The 23,590-nt window shown below is 37.7% G+C and overlaps 2 protein-coding genes across 2 annotated transcripts in view; one reads left to right on the top strand and one right to left on the bottom strand.

Annotated features, from left to right (window-relative positions):
* GTF2E2 (general transcription factor IIE subunit 2) overlaps positions 1-23,590 on the bottom strand; it is a 66,228-nt gene that overhangs the window by 32,275 nt on the left and 10,363 nt on the right. Inside the window, exons 3-4 of the mRNA XM_080796671.1 lie at positions 4,249-4,340; positions 125-232 (exon numbers count right to left, since the gene is read on the bottom strand). Coding sequence (XP_080652797.1) covers positions 125-232; positions 4,249-4,340 — 200 coding nt within the window. The remainder of the gene's footprint in view (positions 1-124; positions 233-4,248; positions 4,341-23,590) is intronic.
* On the top strand, positions 15,976-16,272 carry SMIM18 (small integral membrane protein 18; the record flags this gene model as incomplete). The annotated part of the gene is made up of 1 exon (XM_080797684.1): positions 15,976-16,272. The coding sequence occupies one exon, from the start codon at positions 15,976-15,978 to the stop codon at positions 16,270-16,272; it is 297 nt and encodes a 98-aa protein (XP_080653810.1).

Raw genomic sequence — 23,590 nt, 5'->3', positions numbered from 1 at the left:
AAGAATCTATACCAGTTCTTTTAAGAAAAAGTAAAAATAATGATCAGATTAAAAACCTTAGTTACATAGCAAATATCTCATGGTAACACTAATTTTTTTAACTCCACTTTAAGGCTATTCTTACCTCAGTCATTAGCCATTGTTTCTGCTTGAGTCCTATATCTAAATGTTGTGTTTCATCCAAAATTTCTTCTAAAGTGAGAGGATGCGTATCTCCTCGCTGATGCCGTGTCTATTGAGGGAAGAAACTGTTATTAGGAGATAGTTTTAAAATGCTAGATGCATAAGTAATAGATACAAGTAAGTGAATCTTTCAGGAATGGAGAACATGTATTATTTGAGGCAATACAATTATAGTGATGAAGAGAATGGACTGTAAAATCAGAATCAAGTTCAAACTCATAGCTCTATAAATCAAATGATAAACAGAGGAAAAGTATTTTCAACTCTTATCACAAAGAGCTCGTCTTCCTAATATTTTAACAGTCCCAAAAACCTAACAGGAAAATGACCGAAAGACAGGAACACAGAAATCACAGAAATCATACAAAGGTGCCTGGGTGGCTCAGTCAGTTAAGCTTCCAATTCTTTAAGCTTCCAATTCTTGACGGCAGTTCAGGTCATGGTCTCAAGGTCTTAATATCAAGCCCCATGTCAGCCTTTGCGCTCAGCAGGAGTCTGCTTGAGATTCTCTCTCCTGAGAATCTTGAGAGTCTTCTCCCTGCTCACGTACTCTCTCTCTAAAATAAATAAATAAGGGTGCCTGGGTGCCTCAGTCCATTGGGCATCTGCCTTCGGCTCGGGTCATGATCCCAGGGTCCTGGGATCGAGCCCCGCATCGGGCTTCCTGCTTAGCAGGGAGCCTGCTTCTCCCTCTCCCTCTGCTGCTCCCCTTGCTTGTGATCTCTCACTTTCTATCAAATAATAAAATCTTTGAAAGAATAAAAAATATAAAATGAAAAAAATAAATCTTTTAAGAAAAAATCAGAGAGGCGCCTCGGTGGCTCAGTCAGTTAAGTGTTCAACTCTTGCTTTCAGCTTAGATCATGATCTCATGGTTCATAGGATCAGCCTCATGTGGGGCTCTGTGCTTGGTAGGGAGTAAGCTGGAAGAGTCTCTCCCTCTGCCCCTCCCCCTGCTCATGCACTCTCTCTCAAAATAATCTTTTTTTAAAAAATGAACAAAAATGGAACTCTGGGGGCGCCTGGGTGGCTCAGTGGGTTAAAGCCTCTGCCTTCAGCTCAGGTCATGATCCCGGGGTCTTGGGACCGAGCCCCGCATCGGGCTCTCTGCTCAGCAGGGAGCCTGCTTCCCTTCCTCTCTCTGCCTGCCTCTCTGCCTACTTGTGATCTCTGTCAAATAAATAAATAAAATCTTTAAAAAAAAAAATGGAACTCTGTTGAGTATTACATACAAAGTGAATTTTATCAATTTTTTAAGATTTATTTATTTATTTATTGGACAGACAGAGATAGATCACAAGTAGGCAGAGAGGCAGTTAGAGAGAGAGGAGGAAGCAGGCTCCCCGCTGAGCAGAGAGCCCGATGCGGGGCTCGATCCCAGGACCCTGAGACCATGACCTGAGCCGAAGGCAGAGGCCCAACCCGCTGAGCCACCCAGGCGCCCCGAATTTTATCAATATTTTAATATACATGAGTTATTCTAATTAACTGTGTGCTAATAATAATAGTTCTGACAGTACTCAGAACTTATGGTCACAAGAAAAACATTTCTAACATATATACTATTGCGGCAAAAAGTCTGAGAGATGATGACTGAAGTATTTTCAAGCATAAGGGCGCCCGCATGGCTCAGTCAGTTAAGTGACTGCCTTCAGCTCAGGTCATGATCACGGGGGTCCTAATCTCCCTCTACTCCTCCCCCTTGCTTGAGCACATGCTCTATCAAATAAACAAATAAAATCCTTAAAAATATACATATTTCGGGTGCCTGGGTGGCTCAGTCGTTAAGCATTTGCCTTCGGGTCAGGTCATGATCCCAGGATCCTGGGATGGAGGCCCACATCGGGTTCCCTGCTCAACGGGAAGCCTGCTTCTCCCTCTGCCCTTTCGCCTGCTTGTGTTCCCTCTCTCTCTGTGTCTCTGTCAAATAAATAAATAAAATCTTTTAAAAAAAATATATATATATATACACACACACACATATTTCAAGCATAAAAACACACATTAGGCTAAAATGCAGTGGGAGTAACGGAATAGACTTACAAGTCCAAAAGGAAAATAATTAAAATTTCCAACCATATGTTTGTTTTTACAATTTTTTTTAAAGATTTATTTATTCTAGAGAGAGAGAGTGCATGCATGTGGGGGGAGGGGGAGGGAGAAAGAGTCTTTTTTTTTTAAAAGATCTTTATTTATTTGAGAGAGAGAGTGAGAAAGCACAAGCAGGAGGGAATGGGAGAGGGAGGAAACTCCCTGCTGAGCAGAGAGCCCAACATGGGGCTCGATCCCAGGACCCTGGGATCATGACCTGAGCCAAAGGCAGATGCTTAACCAATTGAGCCACCAAGTGCCCTGGGAGAGAGAGTCTTAGGCAGACTCTGCACTGAGCACAAAGCCCAACGTGGGGCTCGATCTCACACCCCTGAGATCACGACCTAAGGCAAAACCAAGAGCTGGTTGCCCAATTAACTGCACCACCAAGGAGCAGTTTTTTGGTTGTTTTTATTTTTTTTTTTTAAAGATTTTATTTATTTATTTTACAGAGAAAGAGTGAGAAACAGCAAGAGAGGGAATACAAGCAGGGGGAGTGGGAGAGGGACAAACAGGCTTACCACTGAGCAGGCAGCCCAATGCAGGGCTCAATCCCAGAATCCTGGGATCATGACCTGAGTCGAAGGCAGACGCTTAACGGCTGAACCACCCAGGCGCCCCCCGGAGCACTTTTTATATTTTTAATTAATAATGGGATTTAGATCCCCTTAGATAAATGTAAAAGAGGTATTCTGTTGAAATATTATGATATGTCAGAAATTCCATCCTCTGTCACTAATCCAACTTTTGCTGAAAAACTAATTGTCAATTTAAATATGTGCAGAGAGATACATAATTTCTCAAAATTGTTTCAGGAAATAACTGAGCACAAAAATTGAAGGTCACAGTCCTAAAGAAAGTTATGAAAGTTAAGGATCATCTAGATTAGTGACAACTATATTAGCGGAGTAGCAATAACATGACATTTGAATGTCAATCTCCCTCAAAAGACTAACAGCCATGGTGGAGTACTTTTTTCCGAGTAGTCCCAGCAATAGTGCTATAAATAGCATACAGGAGGTTTTAATAATTGTTTATTACCATGAGGGAATGGGTGGATGGAATGAATGAATAGGGAATATGTATCAAATGTATTATTTGATAATGGGAAATTATGAACTAACAGATTTCTACCACAAATCAAATATAAACTACAGATTTCAGACCCGGTCAGACATTAAGTCTCTAAAAACCCTAACATAAAAACTTGATTTACATTTTAAGCAATCTGTAGCTGAAATCTGAAGTAACACATATAGTACTTTCACTTTTTTCAAGAGATACAACCAGTAACTAAAAAGGAATGAGTGTGGCAGAGGAAGGGGGCAAATTTGAAATCATTTAGCCATTTAGTAACAAATGAAATTTCATTTTAATAAGTTAGAATTCAGTCTCTGGTAAAGCCAAAACACCATATCATCAAAACTTCAAAACTTACTTCAAAAAATAGTAAATCTTCCATCATATCTTAAATTCTAAGGTCTTCTGTAAATCAATGTTTTCCTAAGACCCTCAGTAATTCTCTAGTTTTCTCCTCCAAAGATGCAGAAAAACCATCACCACCGTAAGTCTCAACTATGTAGTTTTCACTTTTACCTCAGTGGAAATAACAACCTGCAAATTGTTCACCTCTTCCTACTGGTTTTGACAGCAAGTATTGAGTATTTAAGAAGTGACTGTATCTACTGCCTGGGCATAATTTATAAGTGAAATGGTGGGCTTAAATTGGATACTTGAATTAATGTAAATTAAATATACTTAGGTGACTCACTGCAGTACTAATCTAATACAAGAGGCTTGAAGCATTACTTTTTTTTAGTTTTACTGAGATGTAATAGGGATACAACATACCACACATATTGAAACAAGGAATTTGATAAATTTTGACATGTACATACAAATTTACTTCTGAAACCCCAATCCTCTTCCTCTGCCAAAAACTCAAACAGGATGCGTGTTGAGAAAAGTACTTACCTTCATGTAATTCACAATCTTAGCAAGAACACCAAACTTATATCCAGAGCTTCCTGATAGAGCTTTCAAGTTAAATGATCCATTGCTATGATCTGGAAATGAGGTTCAAAAAACAATTATAACATTGTCATGATAGATTTAATTTTGACTTTTAAGCAACTAAGATGATTTTTAACTCTAGTAAAATATTTGTTTCGCATTTTTTCCATCTAGTGAATTCTACCCTGTAAAACTTTGGTAAAAATTCAAATCTATGAGTATATAATAAGCTTATTAATTTTCCCACCAAAGATAGGAACAAAGTATTAAGAATTCAAAAGCATTAAAATACATTTCTTCTGGGGTGTTTGGGGTGGCTCAGTTGGTGAAGTATTCGACTTCATCTCAGGGTGCCTGAGTTCAAGTCCCACATTGGGCAGGGAGCCTACTTAAAAAAAAGTAAAATACATTTCTTCCGTAAGTACCTTTGTCTCACTGTTCCCTTAATTATGATTAGATTTATCCCCAAGATTAGAAGCATGGCTTTTTAAACAGGAGGACAACACAAATCTCAAACTGATGCGAAGAGCTTTTCCAACAGACTTAAAACCTTGAGAAATGAGTCAATTACTTCCAAGGAATAAAAAGTTCCACTTATCACCTACTACATCAATTTCTGCCTCTCAACTTAAAACAAATGGGAACTAGTGGGGATTAATAAATGAAATGATACCATAACTAATTAAACTTTAGAGATTAATTAGGGAAAAATATTTTAAAAAAGGAAAAAATTCATAGACAATGACACTGCATGAACATGGATACTTTAAAAAGGACGACAGCATGAAACAAGGAGCAATCTGTATTGACAATTTCAGAACTTGTATCATTCTGTTGCATTTTATAGGCAGAAATCCTAATGCTACCATGAATCACAAGCCCATTCCATTAGTCATAAGGAGGAACAGTTAAAAAAAAAAAAAACTCATATAATTACTAGAAAAACATTTCAGAAGTACACATTCTATTAACAAACCATCAATTCAGATATATTACATTCTCTTGTGGCTGATGATCCACAAAGGAAGAGGTTAAATACAAGGTGGGACGGGGGTTTCTCTGGCACCAGCTTGATGGTAATAATTTAAAAAAAAAAAAAAAAAGGAATGCATTAGATCAATGCAAGTCAAATGTAACAATTGTCAGAGAGCCAAAAGAATAGCTTTTAGGGGCACCTGGGTGGCTCAGTGGGTTAAAGCCTCTGCCTTCAGCTCAGGTCATGATCCCAGGGTCCTAGGATCGAGCCCCGCATCAGGCTCTCTGCTCAGCAGGGAGCCTGCTTGCCTTCCTCTATCTCTGCCTGCCTCTGTCTACTTGTGATCTCTGTCTGTCAAATAAATAAATAAAATCTTTAAAAAAAAAAAAAAAAGAATAGCTTTTAGATGGCAACATAATACTTCTCTGAGATTAGTTTGTGAAAAGACTTTATTAAATACACTTTTTGAGACTAAATGAGGCTTGATATGTAATTTTCCTTTAATATATTACTGTCATAATTTGACAACAACTTAATTTTAAGGCACATTATATCCTACTATGTTTCCAAAAGTGGTATCATGGATGCCTTACAGGTATGCTCTCACATTCATTATTTCAATTATGAAATACTACCTACATGGTTCATTTTCCCAAGGTGTTCAGAGCACTTTAACAATAAAAGTAACATTTACTGAACACTTATTATTTGGCACGTGGCATGCTAAATATTTGACTTTCTCATTTAATCCCTCCGAAAAACTCCTTTTTTCGTATTGTCCCCTTTTAAACATAAGAAAAGTTAAGAGTACTAAGCAGAAAAACACAGATTCAAATTCAGTAGTAAACACTGTGATACTGCCTTGTTTAAGAATCATTAACTAGTCTTTAATACAGACTATGCCATCTGAAACTGGCTATTATTTTGTCAGAGTATAAAAATTCATAAATGCAGATATGTTTTCTTATTTAACTTTGATAAGATATTAAGTTTATCCTATATAAACTAACTGGGAACACTATGAAAAGCTGAAGACACTATGCTAAGGACAGGCACTCTACAAGTGCCCAATCATGAACTACATGCACTTTTATGTATCACAGAGTCCTGAACATTCAGCTCAATGACAAGCAGAGTAAACAGTAAGTATTAGCTGAATGAATGAAGACAGTAAGAGTATTTTTATGTACCCCTTTATGGTCCTAGAAACTAATATGCTAATTTATCTGTAATTTTACAAAATAATGTGGTGACACCTGGGTAGCTCAGTCAGTTGAGTCTCTGACTCTTAATTTTGGCTCAGGTCACAATCCCATGGTCGTGGGATTGATCCCCACATCAGGCTCTGCACTCAGCGTGGAGTCTGCTTCAGATTCTGCTCCTCCCCCTGCTCACACTCTCTACCTTTAAGAAATAAAATCTTTAAAAAAAATAATGTGGGTCACCTGGGTGGCTCTGTGGGTTAAAGCCTCTGCCTTCGGCTCAGGTCATGATCCCAGGGTCAGGGGAGGGAGCCCCACATCGGGTTCTCTGCTCAGCAGGGAGCCTGCTTCCCCCTCTTGCTCTCTCTGCCTGCCTCTCTGCCTACTTGTGATCTCTGTCAAATAAATAAATAAAATCTTTAAAAAAAATGTAAACTATAAAATAAAGTCTGCACAGCAAGCATTTACTCAGTCTGCTGTTGCTATAATAGCCACTCCATTATTTATGTATTTATTTATTTTTAAAGATTTTATTTATTGCAGCGAGAGAGGGAACACAAAGAGAGGGAGTGGGAGAGGGAGAAGGAGGCTCCCTGCCAAGCAGGCAGGGAGCCTGAGGCTGGGCTCGATCCCAGGACCCCGGGACCATGACCTGAGCCAGAGGCAGGTGCCTAATGACTGAGCCACCCAGGCGCCCCCACTCCATTATTTAAAACCTTGATTCTGTTATGCCTGGACCACACACCACTCTAAATAATACACCTTAAATAAAAACATTCGATCTTCAAACATTCACAGTTGGAGATTCTTCCGCCATTTTTAAAAAAATTTTTTGAAGGGTGTCTGAGTGGAATAGTCAGTTGAGTGCTGATCCTTGGTTTTGGCCCAGGTCATGATCTCAGGATCAGGGATCGAGCCCTGCCTCAGGCTCCATGTGGAATCTACCTGACATCATCTCTCCTCCTCCTTCTATCCTTCTCACTCATGCTTTCAGTCTCTCTAAAGTAAATAAATAAATTTTGAAAGAAATTAAAATTTAGGGGTGCCTGGGTGGCTCATCACGTTAAAGCCTCTGCCTTCAGCTCAGGTCATGATCTCAGGGTCCTGCGATCTACCCCGCATCAAGCTCTCTGCTCAGCCGGGAGCCTGCTTCCTCCTCTCTCTGCCTACTCGTGATCTCTGTCTGTCAAATAAATAAATTAAATAATCTTTTTAAAAAATTTGTTGTTGTTGTTGAATACAAGCTGACAAACAATGCTACATTAGTTTCAGGTGTACAACATAGTCACTGAACTTCTCTATAGATTATGCTATGCTCACCACAAGTGTAGCTGCTATCTGTCCCCATAAAACACTATTATATTATCATTAACTATATTCCCTATGCTGTGCCTTCTATTCCTTTTTTACCATTTAAATTTCACAGACTGCTTTTTTTAATATCTGTGGTATACCTACCAAAACTAACCCTCTCCCAGCTGGTAGAGCCAAAAACCTTTCTTTTCCCTTAGAATTTCTCCTAATTCAAACCACCACATGGAAATAACTTCCTGATGACAAAATTTAAATATAACACAAGTATGAATAGAAAATATCATTTAGGAGATTTCATGCCCACTTCCTAGAGGAAATATCAAGCTGGTAAACCTGGACTGTTTGTTTCCTAGGTTACTACCTCTCTCAACATTTCCTTTTAGCTTCAGCAGAGAAATACTCACTGAAGGATCTGAAATTTTATGGTTAAACACTAAGGAATCACCAGTTTGTTACTAACTCAAATTCCTCTGCAGAAATTTAGCTTAAGGACAAAAAAATAAGGCAAGAAAAAGAGGTGACAGTTGATATCCCAGACAGCTCTATTCAAGTTTATGAATGATTTACACTTAAGGGTGGCAGGACTTAATGCAAATGAACGAAGAGGAAACTGTCAGCTGCATTGTGGTTCAACCAATAGAAGCACAGCTCCATCTTGGATGTGCACTGGACTGCATTACAAACAGACGATACCATCGCTTCAACAGCAGCCTTCAGACAAGAGGTAGGTTTATACGATCTCTTTCATTTAGTAATACATGTCCTTATGATGAAATATAAAAATATTTTACTATATAAACTAAGCAGAAAGCTTTGTTCCTACGAAAGGCCAAAAAAAGCAATGTATTCATTTCACTGCTTGGTAGGATTTTATTACGAAAATGTGAAGACTGCCTTGTGCTATTTGATAAGCACCCTTACCATCTGTGCCTTATGGAAAATTCATGAGATTTTCTATGAACCTGATCTATATCCAGACCTTAGAGTAAACCATAAACATTTAATGTTAAGTGGTTACTTGCGAATTTATTTTTTCTGAGTTATTTCATTTCAGCAGTTTGGTCTGCCTTAACAAAGGATTTTTCTTAAAGAAAAATCTAGACTCAAAGCGAATCCTGGACTAAAGCTTTCTGATTGTATGTGCAAATTGTATTGGTTGGTAAAAAGCGGTTACTTACGGGAAAGTTTGTTATATTTTAACAAATATGAGAAAATAGTTTAAAACTGTTCATTTGACTTTGAGTGTAGGTGCAGTGAATGCCAAGAAATTGTAAGGATTGTGATTTTTACATAAAAATAATGAGACCGTAAAGGTATCATTAAATAGGCTGCATTATACTACAGCCAAAGAGATCATTTGTAGAGCTTCAGACTTTCCTAACATTTTAACTAAAATAGTTCTTTATGGTTAAATTTTAAAATCTGTATTACTGTAATACACAAGTAATTCTTTTATTAAATAATAACCTTCTTATACAGCCTTTCACTTTTTATATGCCACAAAAATATTCATAACCATATTTCAATATAATGTTGAAATTATTCTTCAACTGATTCCTCACAAGAAACAGAGAGCAAGTCTTTCTGATAAACTACATATAAAAATAAAAATATGTTTTAAGAAGAACTGGTTAAGGGAGGAAGGTATGGTACCTTTCAAGGGTAGGTAATAAGATTACTTTGATGGCCCAGAGTAACTATTCATGTCTACTAAAAATTGGAATCAACTACTGACCAAATTTCCAATTTTATAATAGTCGAGCATGAAAAATATCATTATTTAGTAGATGCCGGAGTTCCAGGATATTACCCACGCATACCGACCTAAAGATCCAACTTCTGCCTTTTCTTTGCTAATAAATCTATTTAAATTTTAAAATACTATTTTCATAATTTTTATTCCTTCTATTTCTTATTCAGCATTCAGCCAGCATGAGTAAACCATTCCTTACAAAACCTAAAGGTTGCTGTAAGAAGATATTAAATTTCTCCAGGTTCAGAACAATGGGGTTAATTACCTAGAAAATATTCCTGCTTGCTGTACAAAGTATATGGGAGCCAAAAGAAGTCTCAGATAAATAACACATCTTGTCAAATAAAACAGTTAACTTGTAACTGAAATTACAGGTAAACTGTAAAAAGAAACAGCCCTACCACCCCCCCCCCCATTATTAGCACTATAACCAGCCCACATTTGCTGGTGATATATTAATAGTTAGCAGAGATGTAGGGTTATTGCTCTTTCACCAAACTGACTAGATGCATGGCCTATCTCAGACAGCTCCAGGGCTGGGTGAGCTGCTCTATATTTAAAGGCCAAAATGATTAACTGGTCATATTTCAAAGTTATATGTTTAAAGACACTAGAGAATTCAACTCAAGGGCTTTTACCATAATTAGAGCAAAAGCATAATCTTGTTCTGATCCGACAATTCAAGGTTCCAGAACAGTTTGAAGTCCTAATCCCCATAAATATTTCACTAGGACCTTCTGAAAATAGGAGGAAAAATAGGTGAAGAGAATATATAAAAACAAACAACAAACAAAAATATGGTATTTACTTTAACTCTCCCCATTTCTGTAATGAAATTTTAAAGGGGTGGGGATCCAAAAAAAGTAAACAAATGATTTTTTTTTTTACTGTTTAGTCTTATTTTTCATAAAGCATGTTTATAGCAGGTACTTGATATAAATGGGTATTCTAATTCCAAAAAAGTCTTAGAATATGAGAAAATCCTAATAATACCATCTTTCTGCATGTCTAATTATGTCTACTCCATTAAAGTAAGTTTTAGATTTTACTCTAAATTTAGCACAAAAAATTGCTAGAGCTCTACTGTACTTAAAGAGGATGAACCACATTAAATTTAAGGTACAAAATGACTCTGTATTTCACGGTTTACTTTTTTCAGATATGCCCAGAAGCTAACTAAAGATTGAATGTTTTGAGTTGCTCATCAGTTATCAATACACTCACATAAGAGGCAAACTGTCATCATTTACAACATAAACTGTCATCATTTACAACACGTGTATACTCTTCCTTAAACTGCTTAGACACTTCTAATCAAAATGAGTGTTTACTGATTCTACTTTTATTTTAGAAGTAATCCAAAAAATTCCCTAAGTGTATCAAATAGATAGAAAACACAGATATATAACACAATGTAATGCAATAGATACATAAAACCAAAGGCAAGAAATACTTTTAAAGTATATTAGTTAGGGTTTTAGGTAAGTACTATATTCAAATGGTTCAAAAACTGAAATATTACAAGATGTACCTTGTGAAATCTCACACAGATCCCTGTTTCCCAGCTCTACTCTCCAACCAACCACACAGGCAATCGTTGTTATTAATTTCTTACATAACTCCTCCCAAAACTTTTGTGCAGAATCAAGCAAATAAAAATGCATATTATTTCCCCCTCTCCTCTACATACTGTTCTGCATCTTGGTCTTTTTTGACTTAACAGATCCTAGAAATCTTTCAGTATCACCACAGTTACCTCATTCACACACAATTATCAATTGTATGGATATACTAATTTTAACCAGAAGCACAGATCATGATCTAGTTAACTTCAAATACCTGAATTTGGTTTGTGTCTGTCTGCCTGCCCCACCTTCTCCCTTCCTTTTCCTCCCTCCACTTTGGTGGGGGGAGGCGCATGAGAGGGCTTGAAAAAATTTTAAACAGTTCACTTGTACCTCAAAAATAAATAGAATATTGGGACACCTAGGTGGCTCAGTGGGTTGAACACTGACTCCTGATTTCAGCTCAGGGTCATGGGATCGAGCCCCAAGTTGGCTCCATGGTTGGTGGGGAGTCTGCTTGGGATTCTTTCTCCCTCTGTACCTCCCATATCTGACACTTGCACACATGCGCGGCGTGCGTGCACTCTCACTCTCTCTCTCACAAATAAATCTCCTTTGAGAAATAGAATATAATGTCAAAAATTTTAAGCGGCTCACTTGTACCTCAAAAATAAGTAGAATATAAAGTCCCTTAAACCAACTTTCCAGTAATTCTAAAATTTCATTTTTTTAAAAAAGATTTTATTTATTTATTTGACAGACAGAGGTCACAAGTAGGCAGAGAGGCAGGCAGAGAGAGAGGAGGAAGCAGGCTCCCTGCTGAGCAGAGAGCCCGATCCAAGGACCCTGAGATCATGTCCTGAGCTGAAGGCAGAGGCTCAACCCACTGAGCCACCCAGGCGCCCCTAAAATTTAATTTTGAAATAGAAACTTTTATTAGTCTTTACAACTTCTCCTCATTTTTAAAGTCAATACAAAAAAGAAATCCATACTCAAGAGTTAAAATACAAAGTAATAACTTCAGTATAATTTCAACCAGGTATGAGTTACAGATTTATACAGCCAATTTCTAGAAGAAAAGAAAAAAAGTCTGATATGTTAGGGAGACAGGGTTATTAGTGAAGCTTTTCATTTTTATTTAAAATTATTAGAATGTAAAAAAAAAGGAGAATGACTATAAAATTTCTGAAATAATGAAATGACATTTTAACATTAATTAATAAGGTACATTAAACTGGGGTGCCTGGGTGGCTCAGTGCGTTAAAGCCTCTGACTTCAGCTCAGGTCATGATCCCAGGGTCCTAGAATCGAGCCCTGCATCAGGCTCTCTGCTCAACAGGGAGCGTGCTTCTCCTTCTCTCTCGCTGCCTGCCTCTCTGCCCGCTTGTGATCTCTGTCAAATAAATAAATAGAATCTCTAAGGAAAAATAAAAGATATATTAAACTAATTTTTTAAAGATTTATTTACTTGGGAGACAGAGAGAGAGAGAGAGAATGAATCCCAAGCAGACTCGCCACTGAGCACAGAGCCCCATCCAGGGCTCATTCTCACAAATGGATATCATGACCTGAGCCTCAGCTGAACCCAAAAGTCGGACGCTCAACGCACTAAGCCACCCAGGTGCCCCTACATTAAATTAATTACAGGGACATAATGTGGAAAGAGATTCCCAGATTTTAAAAAGTAATCAACCTGGGCCACCTGGCTGGCTCAGTCAGGCACATGGCATGTGACTCTTGATCTGAGGCTTACGACTTCAAGCCTCACCTCCTCATAGAGATTACTTAATAAAACGAAAACAACAAAGGAATCAACCTGAAAGGCCTGAACAGACAGAAAGTCTAAGGAATATTTGCATCAATGCTGAAGAGGTCCTAGGTTAGCCCAGGTAAAATTATCAGATAGACCCGCTAGTGATTCTTCCCCTGCTCTTTATCTACCCATACAATAAATGGCACTGTTCTCTATTTCAAGACCCTATTCTTCCTCTCCTCCTCTATATGCTGTTTTTTTCAAAAGGACCTGAAACTTACTCACACTTAAGTAAAAAATAACTAACAATGTGTGCTACCCCTCCCAGGAATGTCACATTGTAATCATACTAAAAATTTTAAAGGAGTTCCAAAGCTAAATATTTTTTAGGCATTTGTGTGTGCATTCACACCCATCACTATGCTATTATGAAGACCAGGTCAAAAAGGACTAACATTCTCTCCATTTGAGTCTGTTTCTGTGGGTTACTTGACTACTTATGTGCATGGTGATTAGAATCAGAAGCAGTAACACTGCAGAAGTGGCAGGAGTGGCCTATCAGGATATCCACATTAGACTCCAAGGTGCACCATCTACAGCGTATTCTATGTGAATGGCACCCTACAGTACAGTATGAATGGTGTTCCCTGGAGGTGTGCAACATAGCAGCCCCATTTTCTGTAAGAATGCACTAAAAGAAAAACTTAAGGGATAAAAGAGGGTAACTCTAAAAGGCAGGGTCCCCAGACAGTTTGAAAATACTATAATATACTGGGAAGTTCCTCATACACCAGCATTCCAGACAATGTATTTTTGTACATCCCCAAACTAATAAAAGCAACTGATTCAATTACTGTCCATTAGTCTGTTGTCCCTTGTTTCAAGATGAAGGATCACCACAAACCATGAAGCTGAAGGATTCTTAAATCCAAAAAGAACAAATAAATTTAAGCCTTTACTTCTGGCCTCAGATCATCGATTTAAACTTCAAAATACACAAAAGAAGAAACCAAGTCCATCCAGAGAGGTGAAGTTATTGCCAAGCAAATGTGATTTAAGATAAAAACAATAACCTCTGGGGTGCCTAGGTGGCTCAGTCAGTAGAGCATGTGACCCCTGATCTCAGGATTGTGAGCTCAAGCCCCATGCTGGGCACAAGGTTTACTTAAAAATAGATAAAAACAAACAAAAACCTTAGAAAATATTAACTTATTAATGTCAAAGTTTTAAAATTACATTTATAAAGAAAACAAATTAATGATGGCTTTGGGTTTTTTAAAGTCATGGAGTTGGGTTTTTTAAGTCACTTTTTCATCTTTTTTTAGTGTGAAAATGATAATGTGGTTATGTTGAAAACAGAATTCTCACCTTTTAAGGTATATACACTGAATATGTGTAGATGAAGTGATGATGTCTACAGTTTCCTTCAAAATAGTCTATAGGTGGAAGCAAATGGGTATTGATGAAGTGATAACTGAAGCTATATTATGAGCATACAGGGGTTCATCATACTTTTCTTTTTTTAAAGATTTATTTATTTACAGGGCACCTGGGTGGCTCAATCAGTTAGACGTCTGCCTTTGACTCAGGTCATGGTCCCAGATTCCTGGGATAGAGCCCTGCACTGGGCTTCCTGCTCTGAGGGAAACCTGCTTCTCCCTCTCCCACTCCCCCTGCTGTGTTCCCTCTCTCTTGCTGCCCCTTTCCGTCAATTAAATAAATAAAATATTAAAAAAAAAAAGAAAGAAAGAAAGAAAGAAACGTACTCACACACACAAGTATCTCCAGCACTTAGAAAACTATTTGGTACACAGTAGGTAATCAATAAACATCCGTTTACAAGAATGAATGAAAATCTACTTACAACTATGTAGTAAAGAAAAATCATGCAAACTAAGTCATTTCTTTAATAAAATAAAGCAAACTGACAACAGTCACTGAATTAGCAAAGTGGAATTTTTTTCCTCTTATTTCCAAAATTTTCTTAGTATAAAAGCATTTTATAATTTCTTAAAATAATTTTAAAGGACACTTCTGAAGGATCAAGGTCATAAGATCTTCAATCCTCTGGTGCCATTTAAGGTCTAACAAGTATCAGGTCAACAAGAGCAAAACTTAATGCAAGATACTAAAACTTTGGGATGTCTGAGTGGCTCAGTTGGTTAAGCATCTGCCTTTGGCTCAGGTCATGATCCCAGGGTCCTAGGATCAAGTCCGGCATTGGGCTCCTTGCTCGGCGGGGAGTCTGCTGCTCCCTCTGCCTGCTCTGCCTGCAGCTCTCCATGCTTCTAATTTATCTCTCACAAATAAACAAATAAAAATTTTTTTAAAGTACTAAAACTTTAATTCACTGATTAATTTTGTGAAATGGAATAATAATTTATTAATCAATACATCTGGGATACTGTCTGTTTAAAATATTGATGTCCATAGACTGGCTATATGAAACGGTTAACACTATCAGACACACAACAAAAAGAATTCCTAAGATTAAGGTCTCTTCTTAGGCAACTTGAACCTAAAATTTTATTATCTTTATTCTGAAAATTGCCATTATTTAGCTTTCCTTTCTTTAATATTTTTCACTCAACCACTATTTCCTGATTCAGGTCACCTGTCCTTGAAGTTTAAAAGACTGGAAATAGGAGAGAGAGATACACTGAGCCAACAAGCTGAGAAGGAGCCACACAGGTAATGAGAAAAGCTCTTCAGGAGGCAGTTTGAAGACCACCATGTTAAAATGCTACAATTTTTTGTAGTTAACAGATCACTAACCACTGCTTTAGTCAAATTTTAAACCAAATCAGCTTCTTTTTTTCCACTTCTATTAGCAATTAACCTCTATATAGAAATCTTAAACATATTTGTCCAGATAATGATACATGTAAATATACAGTACAGTTTATAGAGTATATGGCCATAAAATACAGAAAAAATTCAAAAATATCATTTGGGCATTTAATTCTGGCAGAAAATAAGATGACTCATGTTACCTACAAAAAATTTACTATCAAATATTAGTACTAAGACTTGAATTGACAAATCTTTAGAATTTGGTTACATATATTCATTTTTTACATTTTTGCAGCTTCAAAAGAGCAATACAAGAAGTAGAATCCCTAAGAATGGCCTCCCTGAGCTCCAGCCTCTGGAATGAAACCACTACGTCTGTTTATCAGTACCTTGGTTTTCAAGTTCAAAAAATTTACCCTTTTCATGATAACTGGAACACTGCCTGCTTTGTCATTCTGCTTTTATTTATATTTACAGTGGTATCTTTAGTGGTGTTGGCTTTCCTTTATGAAGTGCTTGACTGTTGCTGCTGTGTAAAAAACAAAACTGTGAAAGACTTGAAAAGTGAACCTAACCCTCTTAGAAGTATGATGGACAACATCAGAAAACGTGAAATTGAAGTGGTCTAGCACTCTACTAAGATGAACAAAATCTCTGAAAACAGCCTTCAACTACTGAGAAAAAAGGAAAATTTTCTGAGGCCAACTGTTATGAAAATTGACTCTGAATGATTAAAAGATTTCTAAAAGAAGGGAAAAACAAGTCAAATATGCACTTTGTGTGTGTGTATCCCTTTCATTAAATGTACAGTAAAACTTCACAAATGTAAGTTACCAATCTATTTAAAATGATAATTCAAAAACTGGGTAAAAGATTCCCAGATTTCAACATTAAGCAACAAAAGGTAAGCCAGAAAACATCAGCAAGATCAAATAACCCTGATCTAAACAAACCATGTGGACTAAAAAATAAACTTCCCTCCATGTGTTTGGGTAATAAAAATGCTATTTAAAATGTTTACCTAAGTCCAAAGTAAATAATTCCACTTATACATAAAATCCCTACTTATTAAAAAGAAGTATATTCTAGGTTACTGAGGACAACTTATACATTTTTTAAAGACTTAAGTTTTATTTAGGGATTAGTGTGGGGAAAAGTCTCAAAATAGAAAGATCACAAGTGTACTTGCATAAAATTTTCATAAAACTGCCTTACTGTTTAATAAGAAACACATGGTTTAAGAACGCCCAGGCTATTTTCAAACTAAAACTTACTAGCATACCCTCTAAGTTGTATTTCCTGAGTTTATTCTTTCATTTTGCTGCTATATCCATATTCTCAAGGGCTAAGATACCCAATGCTGAAAAGACTATCCCCCCCAAAGAAGGTGAAAAACAGGACCATGTAATACCTATTAAGAAACGCTGTAGTTTTATTTCTTAGAATTACAAGAGCTATACAGATATTATATTTCATTGCCCAAACACTAGTTTGCCATGACCCATGAGCAAACCTAAGCGCACTCTTAACCACCGCAACTGCACTTACCCAGAAATACCATTCCTGGAAATTCACCCTGACAAATTCGTTCAAAAGGAAAAAGCTCAAGATACAAAGAGACTTCTAAAAGCATTAATCAAAATAACAACAAAAAATGGAAATAACACCTTTAAATATGATAAATCAGCTTATTAAGCAGCTACTGAAAATTAAGGCACAATTAAGGAAAGAGAAAATATTTGATACAGGAAATGAAAAATACACATCTGGGGGCACATGAGTGGCTTAGTTGGTTGGGCATCTGACTCTTTGGTTTCCGCTCAGGTCGTGATCTCATGGGTCTGGGATGGAGCCCCACATGGGGCTCAGCAGGGAGTCTCCTTGAAAAATTCTCTCCCTCTGCTCCTCCCCCAGCTCTCCCTCTCTCTCTCCGATAAATCTTAAAAAGAAAAATACTTATCTGTCATTTTCAACTTAGAGAACCCTGTCAGTTTGGAATCACTTTTCCACAAAATGTTTTTTCTTTCTATCATTACAAATAAACGCAAATAATGTAACCAACTTTCAAAGGACTTGCGAAAACTGGTATACAAAGTACTTTGGTAACCAGGAGATATTCTGAGCACCGTTAAAACCACATTTTCATAAACCACAAACTCTGGAGTCCTTGCCATAAATGGGAAGCATACAGATCTTTAATTGCTAAATTTCTTGATAATGGACACTACTAACTTATCTTACCTTATGCTGTAATGTATTTGACCATTCCACAAACATGTATTGAGTGCCTCTATGTGTAAAAGATTGGGTTACGATGGCAAACAAGTAATCATGCAATTACTATGACACATGATAGCTTTGTCAGAAATAATGAGTGCTTTGGGAATCAAAGGCTAAGCACTGAATTCAAATAGGAAAGTAGAAATAAAATGACTTTTAAGATGCAACCTAAAAGAGGAACAGGAGTTAACCAAAGGAAAGAGGGAAGGAGCTAAGAAAGAATATTCCAGGAAGAGGACATAACGTGGGCAAAAGTCAAGAGGCAAAAGGGAGTAGAGCATGTTAAAGGAGCTACAGGACAGTATCACTAGGGCAGAGTATAAGAAAAACAGTGAGCTATGGGTATAAAAGGTAATGGAGACCAGATCAGGTAGGGCATGTAGATAGCAGGAAAAGATGGGCTTCTTCTGAAAAGCAATGATGATCAGCCTAAAGACAGTGATATCATCAGACTGATGTTTAGAAAAATCACTGACTGCTGTACAGAAAGAGTAGTCTAAAGTAGTCTAAAGAAGTTAAAGACAAAAGAAGTTAAGCCAGGAAACCCTGCAAGCACCTAATCAGACAATCCACTGGTAGTGACCCAGTCTAGGAATGGTACAGTAGTCTTCAGTGTTTATACCAGTATTTCCTGCTCTCCCTTCTTAGAGCACTTGGGACCCCATGTGTCTGGGTACGGCCCTGTGACTAGCTCTAGACAATGAGTTGTGAGAGAAAGTAAGGTCTTACCGCCAGGAAAGAGAATTTTAACTGCCAGGTAAGATATTCCAGAGTTCTTTCTCCCTCTGGCACTGAGAACAAAAACATCTGAAATATCAGCTACTCTATCAGCCTGGGTCCTTTGAGTGACTGAAGAGCCAAGAGCCTTGCTAATACATGATAAACATGTGGTATGAAAGAGAAACAACAAATCTTTGTTGTTTTTAAGACACAGTGAGATTTCGTACTGTTTTAAAAAAAAGAAAGGCGGCCCAAATTAGTGTCACTTTGACCAAATTCCAAAACTGGTGTTTTTATTTTGTTTTTTAAGATTTTTTTTTAATTTTTTATTTCTTTTCAGCATAACAGTATTCATTGTTTTTTCACCACACCCAGTGCTCCATGCAATCCGTGCCCTCCCTAATACCCACCACCTGGTTCCCCCAACCTCCCACCCCCCCCCCGCCCCTTCAAAACCCTCAGGTTGTTTTTCAGAGTCCATAGTCTCTCATGGTTCACCTCCCCTTCCAATTTCCCTCAACTCCCTTCTCCTCTCCATCTACCCTTGTCCTCCATATTATTTGTTATGCTCCACAAATAAGTGAAACCATATGATACTTGACTCTCTCTGCTTGACTTATTTCACTCAGCATAATCTCTTCCAGTCCCATCCATGTTGCTACAAAAGTTGGGTCCTTTCTGATGGAGGCATAATACTCCATAGTGTATATGGACCACATCTTCCTTATCCATTTGTCCGTTGAAGGGCATCTTGGTTCTTTCCACAGTTTGGCGACCGTTTTATACATAGTTTAACCGCAGTTTCAAACTCCCTCAGAAATGTAGTCTTATCTGGTCAGTCAGGAATTTTTCAATCAATGCCAATGAGTATGCCACAAGGACCCTTCTCCATCCCTCAAAGAAAGATGAGGTCATCTGCATAAAACCCCTGGCTTTTCTCCCTAGAAAAGGCCTGGCCTAGAACAGTCCTCTTCTTTTGCTAATAACTTTCCTGCCTCCGCCCTCCTTCTATAAAAACCTTCCATTTTGCTGGGCACCTAGGTGGCTCAGTCCTTAACTGGCTGCCTTTGGCTAAGGTCATGATCCCAGGGTCCTGGGATAGAGCCCTGCATCAGGCTCCACGCTTGGTGGGAAGCCTGCTTCTCCCTCCGCCCACTCCCCCTGCTTATATTCCCTCTCTCACTGTCTCTGTCAAATAAATAAACAAAATTCTTAAAACAAAGGGAAAAAACCTTCCATTTTGTACAATTCCTTGGACTCCTCTCTATTTGCTAAATGGGATGCTGCTGATTCATATATCATTTCATAAAGCCAATTAGATCTTTAATTATTTGGTTGAATTTTGTTATTTAGGAGGAGCAAAGATTGTGCGTGTGTGTGCACGTGCCAAAAGGCAGTTTTATTAAAGCTTGAGAACAGGACCCCTGGGCAGAAAGAGCTGCTGCCAGGAGCAATGATATTCTCAAGCAGATCAAAGAGAATAGGTCTAAGACTGGGTCTGTGCTAATGTTTAAACAGTGTACTACAAATGTACTACGAATTAATTCAATGTACATTTCATTGGAATGAAGACAAAATCAACTTAATGTATGTGCTAAGACTGATAGCCCTACCTAATAAAAAGATTACTTCTACTTTAACATCAATTAGTAAAACAGCTTGCAAAACATCTAACAAAATGACATCCATGAAGATTACTAATGCTGCCTTTTTAGGTAGGTAAATAATTTATTGTGAATTACACTGGACTGACCTTGTTGTTTAAAAGGCAATGGTCTTGGGGTGCCCGGGTGGCTCAGTGGGTTAAAGCCTCTGCCTTCGGCTCGGGTCATGATCTCAGGGTCCTGGGATCGAGCCCCGCATTGGGCTCTCTGCTCAGCGGGGAGCCTGCTTCCCTTTTTCTCTCTCTCTCTGCCTGCCTCTCTGCCTACCTGTGATCTCTGTCAAATAAATAAAATCTTTAAGAAAATAAATAAATAAAAGGTAATGGCCTTAAGACTAAACTAAACCCAAAATAAGTAGAAGAAAGAAAATAATGGTGAAGTAGAAAAAATAAAAAATAGAAAAACACAAGAGAAAAATAAATGAAACCAAAGTTGATCTTTTGAAAAGATCAACAAAATAAAACACAAATTCCTAAAATCAGAAATAAAAGAGGGAAGGTTATCACTACTGACCTTACAGAAATCAAAGGATTCCAAGGAAATACTTTGAAAAACTTTAGACAGTGTAGATAATGGAATGGAAAAACTCCTAAAAAGATACAAAGCACCAAAATTAACTTAAGCAGATAACAAATAATCTGAATATATCTGTAAGAATTTCTACAAGAGCTTCCCACAGAGGAAAGCTGGGTATAGCCCTGTGTCTAGCTCTACAGCCCAAATGGCTTCACTAGTGAACTCTACCAAATATTTAAAAAGAAAAATGTATCAAACTTTCACAAACTCTTCCAGAAAACAGTGGAAAAAAGAACACTTCACCAATCATTTTATGAGGCCAGAAACACCCTGACAGGCATCACAAAAAAACTACAAACCCTACCCTCATGAATGCAAACACAAAACCCCAGTACAAAATACCAGCAATCTGAAATTCCACAACAAATATAAAGGATTATACATCATGACCAAGTAGGATTTATTCTAAGAATACCAGACTGGTTTAACATCTGAAAAATCAATTAATGTATTATTAATAAAGAACAAGAACATGATCTTCTCAAAAGATGCAGAAAAAGCATTTGACAACCTCCAATACCCATTTAAGATTAAAACCTCTCAACAATTGGGGGTGCCTGGGTGGCTCAGATGGTTAGGCATCTGCCTTCAGCTCAGGTCATGATCTCCAGGTCAGCGGGGAGTCTGCTTCTCCCTCTCCCCCTGCTTGTGCTCTCTCTCCCTCAAACAAATAAATCTTTAAAAAACAAAACCCAAACAAAAAAAAAAAAACAAAACTCTCAACAAACTAGTTTGCCCTGATAATGGGCATCTACAAAATCCATGCATCTAAGATCGTGCATTAAGGTGGAAGATAGACTGCCTTTCCCCTAAGATCAGGAATAAGGCAAAGATGTTCACTCACCACCTGTATTCAACATTCTATTAGCCAGTCCAGAGCAGAAAGGAGGGAAGGAAGGAAAGAAGGAAGGGCATTCACACTGCAAAGGACAAAGTAAATCCGTCCTTATTCACATATGACATAATCTTGTATGTAAAAAAATCCTATGGAATTCACACACACACACAAATAACCTAGAAAGAATGAACAAGTTCAGCACGGTTGCAGAATACAATATCAATGTACAAAAAACTACTGTATTTCTGAGGCACCTGGGTCACTCAAGCTGGTTAAGTATCTGCCTTCAGCTCAGGTCATGATTCCAGGATCCTGCTCAGCAGGGAGTCTGCTTCTCCTTCTGCCCTCCCCCCTCCCACCCCGTATCTTGTGCTCCCTTGTTCGCTCTCTCTCAAATAAAATCTTTCTTAAAAATTACTTTAAAAAAAATCTACTGTAGGGGCGCCTGGGTGGCTCAGTGAGTTAAGTGTCTGCCTTTGGCTCAGGTCATGATCCCAGGACTGAACCCTGCATGGGGCTCCCTGCTCAGTGGGGAGCCTGCTTCTCCCTCCTCCTCTGTCCCCTCCCCTTCCAACTTGTGCTCTCTCTTTCTCACTCGCTCTATCTCAAATAAAGAAAAAAAAAAAATCTATTGTATTTTTATATACTAGAAATGAACAATTCAAAAATCAAATTAAGAAAACAATTTCATTCACAATATCAAAAATAATAAAATATTTAGGAATAAATATAAGTGCAAGACACATTAAAAACAACAAAACGTTACCAAAAAAAAATTAAAAACCTAAAAAAAGAGTAGAAGTAAATTTTCATGACCCTGGGTTAGGCAAAGATTTCTTAGATATGACACACTTAGAACACAAGTGACATTCGATCAAGAAACTGTATCCAGGGGCACCTGGGTAGCTCAGTCCGTTAAGTGTCTGACTTTGGCTCCAGTCTTCATCTTGGGTCCTGGGATCAAGCCCCACATGGGGCTCTGCACTTAGCGGGGAGTCTGCCTCTATCTCTGCCCCTCCCCCTGTTCATGCTAATAAATAAATAAAATCCTTAAAAAAAATTGTATCCAGAATATATAAAGAACTCTTATAAACCAATAGGAAGAAAACAATGGAACTTTTTTTAAGTGGGTAAAAAAATCTGAATAAACATTTGACCAAAGAAGACCCAGAAATGCCTAATAAGCAAATTAAATGATGCTCAACATCATTAACCATTACAGAACTGCATGTTAAAACCACAATGACAGGTGCCTGCATGGCTCCATCGGTTAAACATCTCCCTGCCTTTGGCTCAGATCATGATCTCAGGATCCTGGAATCAAACTCCACCTCAGGCTCCCTGCTCTGCCCAACCCCCACCCCCCCATTGGTGTGTACTCTCTCAAATAGAATATTAAAACACACAATGATACCACTTTCCAACCACTAGAATAGCTATAATCAAAATGACAAGAAATAACAAGTCTTAATAAGAATGAAAAAAAATGGGGCGCCTGGGTGGTCAGTGGGTTAAAGCCTCTGCCTTCGGCTCAGGTCATGATCTCAGGGTCCTGGGATCGAGCCCCGCATCGGGCTCTCTGCTTCCTCCTCTCTGCCTACTTGTGATCTCTGTCTGTCAAATAAATAAATAAAATCTTAAAAAAAAAAAAAAGAATGAAAAAAACTAGAACCCTCATGTATTGATGGTGAGAATGTAAAACTGTATGGCCATTTTGGTAGCTTCTTAAAAAGTTAAAAATAAATTTACCACATGACTCAGAAGTTCCACTCTTATGTTCTCTATCCAAGCGAAAAGAAAGTAAGTCCACACAAAAGCCTGTACATTAATGTTCATAGCAGTACTATTCATAATAGTCAAAAACTCCAA

The sequence above is a fragment of the Martes martes genome, assembly GCF_963455335.1.
Source record: "Martes martes genome assembly, chromosome: 2".
NCBI lineage: Eukaryota > Metazoa > Chordata > Mammalia > Carnivora > Mustelidae > Martes > Martes martes.
The sequence above is the reverse complement of the archived record's forward strand: the minus strand, read 5'-3'. Positions and strand labels throughout refer to the sequence as shown.